We start from the raw sequence: 12450 nt of genomic DNA, 5'->3' as shown, positions 1-12450 counted from the left end.
CGTTCCACTTTAGTCTTTCATGTCATGCCGCAAGAGCTGGAGCTCAGTTTTGTTTTTGTTAAAAAATATATATATATATATATTTTTGTTTTTTAGTATTTGTGTGAGTATACTACTAAATGCAAGTCCTTTTATTGGTGGTAATGGATGAATTGCCCTCCACAGTTCTATATGAATAACTCTAATTGCAGAGCTGTCTGTTCCATTCACGTCTTTATCTGATTGTAGCATTTCGAGACAGACACTCAGGACCTGACCGGCATCGATTGGGCCCCCAATGGCTGTGTCCTCGCTGTGTGGGACACGTGTCTGGAGGTATGGAAACCGTATCCTGTTATTTACAAACACACAGGCACCCTTCTCCACTTAGGGGTATATTTAATTGCTGTCAGATCCATTCGGAATGGATCCAACAAGCCCTATTCAATGAGTGGCCAAATCCGACTGTCTGATGTGGCCGTTCCCGGTGTCCCGTCCCCGTGTGTGAGTTCACAGGGAGGGGCTGGAGGGGGAGCCTCAGATCCCCGCATAGCCGCACAGCCCAGTGCCGGCAGGGGAGCCCTGCCGGGAGCGAGAGTAGCCTGGCCGGGGGGACGCCCGTCAGGATGTGCTGCCGGGAGAGAAAGGAGCCTGGCCGGGGACGCCCTTCAGGTACCTGCACATGTGCCCTGCTGCCCCTATAGCCCGCAGCCCTGCTCCCCTGTCTCATCTCCTCAAGATTGAGATTGTCAGAAACTGGGCCAAAACCTGTCTGATTTGGCCCCGTTTCCGACAAAAGTGCACGGATTGGCGCCTATTCCGCCAATCCACGTGCTTTCCGACAAGTCGGAAAAATGAGGGGTCTATTGAATAGGTCAGAACCCCTTGCGACCTAAAATAGTCGGAAACTGACATCTTTCTGACAAGACGGCAGTTTCGACTTCAATTGAATATACCCCATAGTCTGAACATTTTGTGCATACATGCCTACGAATGGAAGGCAAACAGTGTCTGCTGTGTAAACGGGCATAGCTACAATTACTCATGTTGGTGGTGATTTCCTGTGCGACTGATAATGTCTGTATTGCTGTCTTGTATCTAACAAACTATTACTAAAAATTTTAGTTTTGAGGGTGGTAATTAGATTGAATCAACAAATAACAGCAGCTATACAGTATTGCTTCCTACCTCCTTGGAGTTTACAATCTGATTTCAATATTGAGGCATAGTCAAAAAAAAAAGAAAACTGTAATCTATATATTTATTCATTATAGGTTACTTTTCAAAAACAAAAGGATTTGTCCCAAAATACAAAAGTAGAAATTAGGAAACCAGGGAGAATTGTTATCTACAGTTTGGTATCGTGTGTCACCAACGGCAGGATCCCAGCATTTAATTTAAGGCTATGAGGGGGTGGGATGTAGGAGTCGGTATTGTGGTCACATAATTAAATCCCCTTTCTCTGACGTCCTAAGTGGATGCTGGGACTCCGTAAGGACCATGGGGAATAGCGGCTCCGCAGGAGACTGGGCACAACTAAAGGAAGCTTTAGGACTACCTGGTGTGCACTGGCTTCTCCCCCTATGACCCTCCTCCAGACCTCAGTTAGAATCTTGTGCCCGGCTGAGCTGGATGCACACTAGGGGCTCTCCTGAGCTCCTAGAAAAAGAAAGTTTATTTTAGGTTTTTTATTTTCAGTGAGATCTGCGGGCAACAGACTCACTGCTACGAGGGACTAAGGGGAGAGAAGCGAACCTACCTGCTTGCAGGTAGCTTGGGCTTCTAGGCTACTGGACACCATTAGCTCCAGAGGGATCGAACACAGGGCCCGACCTCGATCGTCCGGTCCCGGAGCCGCGCCGCCGTCCCCCTTACAGAGCCAGAAGCAAGAAGACAGTCCTGGAAATCGGCGGCAGAAGACTTCGGTCTTCATCAAGGTAGCGCACAGCACTGCAGCTGTGCGCCATTGCTTCCCATGCACACCTCACACTCCGGTCACTGATGGGTGCAGGGCGCTGGGGGGTGGCGCCCTGGGCTGCAATATTAAGTACCTTGGCTGGCAAAACTACACATAATATAGTCATAGAGGCTATATATGTGTAAAATACCCTGCCAGATATACCTACAAAAAAGCGGGAGAAGTCCGCCGGAAAAGGGGCGGGGCTATCTCCCTCAGCACACTGGCGCCATTTTCCCTCACAGCTCCGCTGGAAGGATCGCTCCCAGGCTCTCCCCTGCAGTTTCCAGACTACATAGGGTAAAAAAGAGAGGGGGGCACTAAATTTAGGCTCAATATTGTGTATACAAGCAGCTATTGGGAAAATCACTCAGTTACAGTGTTAATTCCTGTGTTATATAGCGCTCTGGTGTGTGCTGGCATACTCTCTCTCTGTCTCCCCAAAGGGCTTTGTGGGGTCCTGTCCTCAGTCAGAGCATTCCCTGTGTGTGTGTGGTGTGTCGGTACGGCTGTGTCGACATGTTTGATGAGGAGGCTTATGTGGAGGCGGAGCAGCTGCCGATAAATGTGATGTCACCCCCTGCGGGGCCGACACCTGAGTGGATGGACTTGTGGAAGGACTTACATGAAAGTGTCAACTCCTTACATAAAAGGTTTGACGACATAGCAGATGTGGGACAGCCGGCTTCTCAGCTCGTGCCTGCCCAACTGTCTCAAAAGCCATCAGGGGCTCTAAAACGCCCGCTACCTCAGATGGCAGACACAGATGTCGACACGGATACTGAATCCAGTGTCGACGACGATGAGACTAATGTAACTTCCAATAGGGCCACACGTTACATGATTGAGGCAATGAAAAATGTGTTGCACATTTCTGATGTTACCCCAGGTACCACAAAAAAGGGTATTATGTTTGGGGAGAAAAAACTACCAGTAGTTTTTCCCCCATCTGAGTAATTAAATGAAGTGTGTGAAGAAGCGTGGGCTTCCCCCGATAAGAAACTGGTAATTTCTAAAAGGTTACTAATGGCGTACCCTTTCCCGCCAGAGGATAGGTCACGTTGGGAAACATCCCCTAGGGTGGATAAAGCGCTCACACGCCTGTCAAAGAAGGTGGCACTACCGTCTCCGGATACGGCCGCCCTAAAGGAGCCTGCTGATAGGAAGCAGGAGGCTATCCTGAAGTCTGTGTATACACACTCAGGTATTATATTGAGACCGGCTATTGCTTCAGCATGGATGTGCAGTGCTGCAGCTGCGTGGTCAGATTCCCTGTCAGAAAATATTGATACCCTAGACAGGGACACTATATTGCTAACCGTAGAGCATATAAAAGACGCAGTCTTATACATGAGAGATGCACAGAGGGATATTTGCCGGCTGGCATCTAAAATAAGTGCAATGTCCATTTCTGCCAGGAGAGGATTATGGACTCGGCAGTGGACAGGTGATGCAGATTCTAAAAGGCACATGGAAGTTTTGCCTTATAAAGGTGAGGAGTTGTTTGGGGATGGTCTCTCGGACCTCGTTTCCACAGCCACAGCTGGGAAGTCAGCATTTTTACCCAATGTTCCCTCACAGCCAAAGAAAGCACCGTATTATCAGGTACAGTCCTTTCGGCCCCAGAAAGGCAAGCGGGTTAAAGGCGCGTCCTTTCTGCGCAGAGGTAGAGGGAAAAAGCTGCAGCATACAGCCAGTTCCCAGGAGCAAAAGTCCTCCCCCGCTTCCTCCAAGTCCACCGCATGACGCTGGGGCTCCACAGGCGGAGCCAGGTACGGTGGGGGCCCGTCTCAAAAACTTCAGCAATCAGTGGGCTTGCTCACGGGTGGATCCCTGGATCCTTCAAGTGGTATCTCAGGGGTACAAGCTGGAATTCGAGACGTCTCCCCCCCCCCGCCGTTTCCTCAAATCTGCCTTGCCAACAACTCCCTCAGGCAGGGAGGCAGTGCTAGAGGCAATTCACAAGCTGTATTCCCAGCAGGTGATAGTCAAGGTGCCCCTCCTTCAACAAGGACGGGGTTACTATTCCACAATGTTTGTGGTACCGAAACCGGACGGTTCGTTGAGACCCATTTTAAATTTGAAATCCTTGAACACTTATATAAAAAAATTCAAGTTCAAGATGGAATCGCTCAGGGCGGTTATTTCAAGCCTGGAAGAGGGGGATTACATGGTATCACTGGACATCAAGGATGCTTACCTGCATGTCCCCATTTACCATCCTCACCAGGAGTACCTCAGATTTGTGGTACAGGATTGTCATTACCAATTCCAGACGTTGCCGTTTGGTCTGTCCACGGCACCGAGGGTATTTACCAAGGTAATGGCCGAAATGATGATACTCCTTCGGAGAAAGGGAGTTTTAATGATCCCGTACTTGGACGATCTCCTGATAAAGGCGAGGTCCAGGGAGCAGTTGTTGGTCGGGGTAGCACTATCTCGGGAGGTGCTACAACAGCACGGTTGGATTCTAAATATTCCAAAGTCACAGCTAGTCCCTACGACACGTCTACTGTTCCTGGGGATGGTTCTGGACACAGAACAGAAAAATGTGTTTCTCCCGGAGGAGAAAGCCAAGGAGCTGTCATCTCTAGTCAGAGGCCTCCTGAAACCAAAACAGGTGTCGGTGCATCACTGCACGCGAGTCCTGGGAAAAATGGTAGCTTCCTACGAAGCAATTCCATTCGGCAGGTTCCATGCAAGGACTTTTCAGTGGGACCTGTTGGACAAGTGGTCCGGATCGCATCTTCAGATGCATCGGCTGATAACCCTGTCTCCAAGGACCAGGGTGTCTCTGCTGTGGTGGCTGCAAAGTGCTCATCTTCAAGAGGGCCGCAGATTTGGCATACAGGACTGGGTCCTGGTGACCACGGATGCCAGCCTTCGAGGCTGGGGGGGCAGTCACACAGGGAAGAAACTTCTAAGGACTATGGTCGAGTCAGGAGACTTCCCTACACATAAATATTCTGGAACTGAGAGCCATTTACAATGCCCTAAGTCAGGCAAAACCCCTGCTTCAAAACCAGCCGGTACTGATCCAGTCAGACAACATCACGGCAGTCGCCCATGTAAACCGACAGGGCGGCACAAGAAGCAGGACGGCGATGGCAGAAGCCACAAGGATTCTCCGATGGGCGGAAAATCACGTGTTAGCACTGTCAGCAGTGTTCATTCCGGGAGTGGACAACTGGGAAGCAGACTTCCTCAGCAGGCACGACCTCCACCTGGGAGAGTGGGGACTTCATCCAGAAGTCTTCCAACTGATTGTAAACCGTTGGGAAAGGCCACAGGTGGACATGATGGCGTCCCGCCTCAACAAAAAGCTAGAAAGATATTGCGCCAGGTCAAGAGACCCTCAGGCGATAGCTGTGGACGCTCTAGTGACACCGTGGGTGTACCGGTCGGTTTATGTGTTCCCTCCTCTTCCTCTCATACCCAAGGTACTGAGGATAATAAGGAGAGGAGGAGTAAGAACTATACTCATTGTTCCGGATTGGCCAAGAAGAGCTTGGTACCCGGAACTTCAAGAAATGATCTCAGAGGACCCATGGCCTCTGCCGCTCAGACAGGACCTGCTGCAGCAGGGGCCCTGTCTGTTCCAAGACTTACCGCGGCTGCGTTTGACGGCATGGCGGTTGAACACCGGATCCTGAAGGAAAAGGGCATTCCGGAGGAAGCCATTCCTACGCTGATTAAAGCTAGGAAAGAAGTGACCGCAAACCATTATCACCGCATTTGGCGAAAATATGTTGCGTGGTGTGAGGCCAGGAAGGCCCCAACGGAGGAGTTTCAGCTGGGCCGTTTTCAGCACTTCCTACAGTCAGGGGTGACTATGGGCCTAAAATTGGGTTCCATTAAGGTCCAGATTTCGGCTCAATCGATTTTCTTCCAGAGAGAACTGGCTTCACTACCTGAAGTTCAGACTTTTGTTAAGGGAGTGCTGCATATTCAGCCCCCTTTTGTGCCTCCAGTGGCACCTTGGGATCTCAACGTGGTGTTGGATTTCCTAAAGTCACATTGGTTTGAGCCTCTTAAAACCGTGGAATTAAAATATCTCACGTGGAAAGTGGTCATGTTATTGGCCTTGGCTTCGGCCAGGCGTGTGTCAGAATTGGCGGCTTTGTCATGTAAAAGCCCTTATCTGATTTTCCATATGGATAGGGCAGAATTGAGGACTCGTCCCCAGTTTCTCCCTAAGGTGGTATCAGCCTTTCATTTGAACCAACCTATCGTGGTGCCTGCGGCTACTAAAGACTTGGAGGCTTCCAAATTGTTGGACGTAGTCAGGGCCCTGAAAATGTATGTTTCCAGGACGGCTAGTGTCAGGAAAACTGACTCGCTATTTATCCTGTATGCACCCAACAAACTGGGTGCTCCTGCTTCAAAGCAGACTATTGCTCGCTGGATCTGTAGTACGATTCAGCTTGCACATTCTGCGGCTGGACTGCCGCATCCTAAATCAGTGAAAGCCCTTTCCACGAGGAAGGTGGGCTCTTCTTGGGCGGCTGCCCGAGGGGTCTCTGCTTTACAACTTTGCCGAGCAGCTACTTGGTCGGTGTCAAACACATTTGCTAAATTCTACAAGTTTGACACCCTGGCTGAGGAGTACCTAGAGTTTGCCCATTCGGTGCTGCAGAGTCATCCGCCCTCTCCCGCCCGTTTGGGAGCTTTGGTATAATCCCCATGGTCCTTACGGAGTTCCCAGCATCCACTTAGGACGTCAGAGAAAATAAGATTTTACTCACCGGTAAATCTATTTCTCGTAGTCCGTAGTGGATGCTGGGCGCCCATCCCAAGTGCGGATTGTCTGCAATACTTGTATATAGTTATTGTTTAACTAAAGGGTTATTGTTGAGCCATCTGTTGAGAGGCTCAGTTATTATTCATACTGTTAACTGGGTATAGTATCACGAGTTATACGGTGTGATTGGTGTGGCTGGTATGAGTCTTACCCGGGATTCAAAATCCTTCCTTAATTGTGTCAGCTCTTCCGGGCACAGTATCCTAACTGAGGTCTGGAGGAGGGTCATAGGGGGAGGAGCCAGTGCACACCAGGTAGTCCTAAAGCTTTCTTTAGTTGTGCCCAGTCTCCTGCGGAGCCGCTATTCCCCATGGTCCTTACGGAGTCCCAGCATCCACTACGGACTACGAGAAATAGATTTACCGGTGAGTAAAATCTTATTTTATCTACATATAGTAATTCAAAGACATTATTAATTTCCTATATATTGTAGAGGCAGTCATTGTTTTGGCAAAACCATATGATTTAATAATGGAGCTGTTGATGTTTTAGGATCCAGTAGCACTACAGACACACTGTGGCCAATAGTCATGGTTTCCTAATGCATTGCATTCTTATGAATATTGGTTTAGTCCCCAAAGTGTCTGCATCCCCTGCAATTCTAATCCTCTGCACGCTTTACTGTGTATGGACAGCCAATACTTCTCATTTGAGGACAGCAGAGGAGTGGGTACACAACAAAAGACGTTATGGATCACCTATACAAACCATGACCCGATATCTGGTGAACACGTCAACGATTGTATAGGTGTGTATGCAGGTCCGTTGCAGGAGCGTTAGCCAATAAACTGTTTATAATGCTCCTGCAATGGCCGGGATCGGGAGGTCGCATTTTAAGTACTGTTTAATATATGTCAGCTCGATCGCTGAGTCCCAGGCAACTCTGTTAGCATCAGGCGTCTTCTTTTTGCCAAAAATGTGTCTTATTCGCAACGCGACTAAGACTCACTAGGAGACTGCTGCTTATTAATTACATATGTGACACACGTATATTGGTGTGTGACCGAGTCTGTACATGAAGCATAACAGAACTTGTCATGAAAAAAGGCCGTGGCTGCTGCATTGTGGCACTTCATATACAGATTCAGAGACTCTGTCACATACAGATATAAAAATGTCACATATGAAATTAATCAGCGCAGTCTCCTGGTGCGTCCTAGTTGCACCGCATTGCAACTAAGATGCATTTTTAGCAAAAAAAAGATGCAAAATGACACCCGACGCTAACAGAGTCTCACTGGACCCAACACACTTAGAGGTGCTACTTGGCGTCACTGCAGCAATTATATATGAGGACGCATCTGTATGATTAGAATCCCAAACTCTGATTTAAGTATATACTAGTCAGCAATAATCTGCCTCCTTGCTCTGGGAATATTATGACTGCACCCTTTTCTATCCACAGTACAAGGTGTTACTGTATTCGTTAGACGGACGCCTGCTGTCCAGCTACGGCGCCTACGAGTGGTCCCTGGGTATTAAATCTGTCGCCTGGAGCCCAAGCAGCCAGTTCCTTGCAGTTGGTAGCTATGATGAGAAGGTAAGTGACCCAACGTGATGGCCTTCAGTTTACCAGTGTAAGTATCTACTGCGTTATTATCCATTTGCTCTGCTTTATTAGGTTCGAATCCTTAACCACGTTACATGGAAGCCGATCAAAGAACTCGCACATCCAGCTACAATATCCAGCCCAAAGATTGTACGTATTATTGTGACCCACAACCCATAGTGAAGGGACTAAAGGGGGGTACACACGGAGAGATCCTGCTTAAAATCTAAGCAATCTTGCTAGATTGCTTAGATTTTAAGCACGGATCTGCCGTGTGTATGCCCTCCAGCGATAGCGATGCGCGGCCCCACTCATCGCTATCGCCGATGCTAGATTGAGCCTGCATGCAGGCTCAATCTAGCGAGTCGCTCACTTCACCGTTGTGTGAAGTGAGCGGCCCCCCGTCGGCTTTCCCCCTCGCTCAGCACATCGCGCTGTGCTGAGCGGGGTGAGAGATGTGTGCTGAGCGGTCTGTGTTAAGATCGCTCAGCACACATCTCTCCCGTGAGTACCCCCCCTTAAGATTGACAAAACGTCAGTATGTCACGTCAGCCGATCTTCCATACAAAGACAGTTTAGAGACATGATTGTACTTATAGTTCCTGGAACACAATGGAGAAAAGATTTGTTGTAATAAGCTGTTAGATAAGGATAAGGTGGATAGATCTACACTAAAAAGATACAGGTTTTTTTTTTTCCAACTTTCTCTTTATTTACTACTATTGGGAATAGTGATCTGTGCCGGGTGCAGTAGTAGTGGAGCCAGACCCCTTTCTCGTAGTGTGGCAAGCGAATACAAATACATAACATACAAAATGACACAAAACCCCCCCAGAAACTTTTCTCGACCATTTTTGTATCTATTATTTTTATGTAGACGTTTCTACAGTCATAGAAACATAGAATTTGACGGCAGATAAGAACTACTTGGCCCATCTAGTCTGCCCCTTTTTTTTATCCTTTAGGCAATCTCCACCTTTATTGAACCTTAATTCTTTGTAAGGATATTCATATGCCTATCCCAAGCATGTTTAAATTGCTCTACAGTCTTAGCTTCTACCACCTCTGACCTTTTATACTGCCTACCTTTTGTATGTTGACCATTTGCGGCCTACCTATTGACTGTTTTCATTGTAAATCCACACCCAGGATAAAAGCCTCTTTCATTGTAATGTGATGGATAGTCTATATATATCTATCTATAAAGATCATCAGCTGTGTTATAGATCTGTAAGCTAAAACCACACAATTGACCTTATTCAGCTTCAGTTGCAGTTTTGCGATTTTAGCATAACTGCAGCTACTTGCGATCGCATGCTGGGGGCGGCCCAGCACAGGGCAGGGCGCCCAACATGCTAATGGTGGCCAGCGTTGTGATTGCAATTCAGTTGCGATCGCATAGCTAAAGAAGTGCAGCCACCCGGCCTCTGCAGCCTGGCTACGAAGGCAGTTGGCACACCCGCCATTTTCCTGTTTGCAGTGGCTGCGTGTGATGTCATGCAGCCGCCCCAAACACGCCCTTTTTCCGACACCATACCCACCAATGCTGCTTCCCTCTCCCGCAGCACTGTGTTGCATCTGCTTGTTAATCAGGCATAGGTATTTGCATCAATGCGATGTGATCAGATGGGTTGCCATGCGCTCATCGGGGCATGCACACTGCAGCTAAAACCGTCCCAAGCTGAATAAGGCCCAATGTTCCCTGCTTTCAGGAAGATGTGCTTCCTGCTTCTCACCAGAAGATGGCAGTATAATATTATTGGCAGAGTACTGTAGTTGCACTATGTAGGCACTGTCCCTTAACCCCAGATGCACTTTTGGAAGTGTCAGAGGACCTACTTTTATATATGTAAATGTACGCATCCTCCAGGGCTTCTGCATTTTCTTAATAATTTAGAAACTATTAATTATTTCTTCTTGCTATTAGGAGCTGAGTGCTGGGGGGGAGGGGTTGTGGTGTGTATGTGTGTGTGTTTTTTTTCCCCACCCCATATACTGTATAATAGATAATACACACAGGCTTATTGCATATTGGTCAGCACTATATTATAGGTTGCAAGATGTTACTGATAGGAGACTTATGGTATTTTTCTGACGCAGAAATTGCACCATTGCTAAAGAGATGCTATGCTAAGTCACTATGGTGTTCTCTAATGTCTGTCTGATGCTGCCCTCAGTCACTGACTAAAAATCCAACAGGAGCTAACCACTTTGGAAGTAGTCTGCAAGTGAGTCATTGTACCCCAGCTGTTCACAGGAGCTGCAGTGTAAATCATGAGTCAACTCAGCACTCCAGAAAACAGTGTGCAAGACTGACATTGCTATCTGGCGTGTGTTATACTGCCACCTGTTGGGAGCAGTGGAGATCTGCAGACACCAGGATCTATGACCCTGATGAATGGACTGTTGTTCCTAGGGACAGTTCCTCCTATCACATTTTATTCTGGAACACGGGATAAACAAGTTCTGTCAAATTGCTCATTTGAGTGAGTCGCTGTTAATCCATAAAATGGACAGAAATATATGAACATGACATCATTTATGTGTAATACTGACAACAGGATATTGCCCTATTTTTGTAAATATGCTAAGTGCTGGTATTCACCTTTTTATATACTTTTCACTCACATGTTTTTCTTTTAGGTGGTTTACAAGGAGGTGGACAAATGCCAGAGTGTTGTACCTAGCCAGCTTACCTTTCCTCCTCCACGAGGGATCCCCAACAGTCTATTTACAGTCCACAGTAAATGTAAGTATTCACAGACCTACCTACCGTCTCTCGCTGTGAACCAGGAATACCACCTGCCAACTGACCTGTATTTACACACACTGCAAACGTATGTCAACTTAATAAAAAAAATAAGTTTTTAAGCTGTCAAAAGAAGATAACCCTGTTCATTGTGTTTCAGATATTTGTAAAAGGCACATATGTGATGTTAGAGGGCTCATCTCCATTGTATTGTTTTCTTTCTGTGTCCAGGGCCAAACAGTCCCTGCATTTACTATGCCCGATAAGCAGTCCCTGATGTAGCAGGGTGTGTGTAGCCTTAATTTATTTTTAATACATAGAGAACATTGCTCACTGCATACTCATTTTAGATGGATGGTTGGCAGTGAGGCCCATTATTGCTGATGGGTTTGGGTCTTTCCTTATTGTCATAATATCCTGGGGTAGGGGTAATTCCCACTTTGTAAAGATCTCCAGATCGCTTGTGTATTACTGCCGCTTTGGGCCACCCCATATGTCACCCTGCTTTATACTTTCACACAATGGCGCAGTCTGGCTGTACCAGTATAGCAGGAGCTGTTATCCCCACCAGAACTACCTGCAAATGTCACTTCTCTCCAACTTGCCTCATACTCCACTCCCTCAATCCTGCCAATGAGAACTACAATCCCCAGCAAGGCCTTGCACTAACATCTGCCAACCAAACTACAACTCGTAACCCCTTTGCCATCCCTGTCGCCATATTTTTGCAAACGTCCAGCCTATTTCACAAAGTGCTAACTTGGCTCAGTAAATCTTGATGAAAAGGGGTTTTGCTTCCCTGTGTTACGTATTGTCCTTTTTATTTATATTTTTCATTTGAGACTGACAACAGAACATTTTGCATAGCATCAAATAGTCCTTGCTGTCAGTATACCTGGCTGGTCTGATACAAGTGAGAATAGCGGAACCTTTACCACTTAAAATGATGCATCTTGCTGAGGATTAGTTTATTAATGTGATGATCCCTGGGTTTAGGTAATCTGTTCTATATAGAGTATGAGTAGAGCAAATAACTCTCACATGACGACCTCTCTACAGATGACCTCACAGAGGTGCCGGTGTCCTTACGCACCATCAAACCCGATACGGATCGTGCAAATCCAGAACTTGGCATCGGGCTGTTGGCGTTTAGCCCTGATAATCGGTACTTGGCAACTAAAAACGGTAAATTTGCTATTTAAATATAATGGACATTTTCATATCTTTTTGTTTTATTGTTAGAAATAATTTTATATTCCTATAGTGGCTCAATCTTGTGGGAGAGGTCTGCTATTGAATAAAAGGCTCTACCAGACACATAACGCTGCTTAGTATGTGTTGCTGTAGCTAATACCGTGCTCTAGTGGGATTAGTGCTAATGAAATGTATACAGCTGCTCAAGACCAGCAAAATAT

The 12450-nt window shown here is 47.0% G+C and overlaps 1 protein-coding gene across 2 annotated transcripts in view; it reads left to right on the top strand.

Annotated features, from left to right (window-relative positions):
* The window catches only part of WRAP73 (WD repeat containing, antisense to TP73), a 124920-nt gene that overhangs the window by 109597 nt on the left and 2873 nt on the right, over positions 1–12450 (top strand). For both annotated transcript variants that reach the window (XM_063943372.1, XM_063943371.1), the window contains 5 exons: positions 229–315; positions 8143–8277; positions 8359–8436; positions 10930–11035; positions 12095–12220. In XM_063943372.1, coding sequence (XP_063799442.1) covers positions 229–315; positions 8143–8277; positions 8359–8436; positions 10930–11035; positions 12095–12220 — 532 coding nt within the window. The remainder of the gene's footprint in view (positions 1–228; positions 316–8142; positions 8278–8358; positions 8437–10929; positions 11036–12094; positions 12221–12450) is intronic.

This window comes from Pseudophryne corroboree, chromosome 10 (genome assembly GCF_028390025.1).
Source record: "Pseudophryne corroboree isolate aPseCor3 chromosome 10, aPseCor3.hap2, whole genome shotgun sequence".
Classification (NCBI taxonomy): Eukaryota; Metazoa; Chordata; class Amphibia; order Anura; family Myobatrachidae; genus Pseudophryne; species Pseudophryne corroboree.
This window is presented reverse-complemented; position numbering and strand designations above follow the sequence as displayed.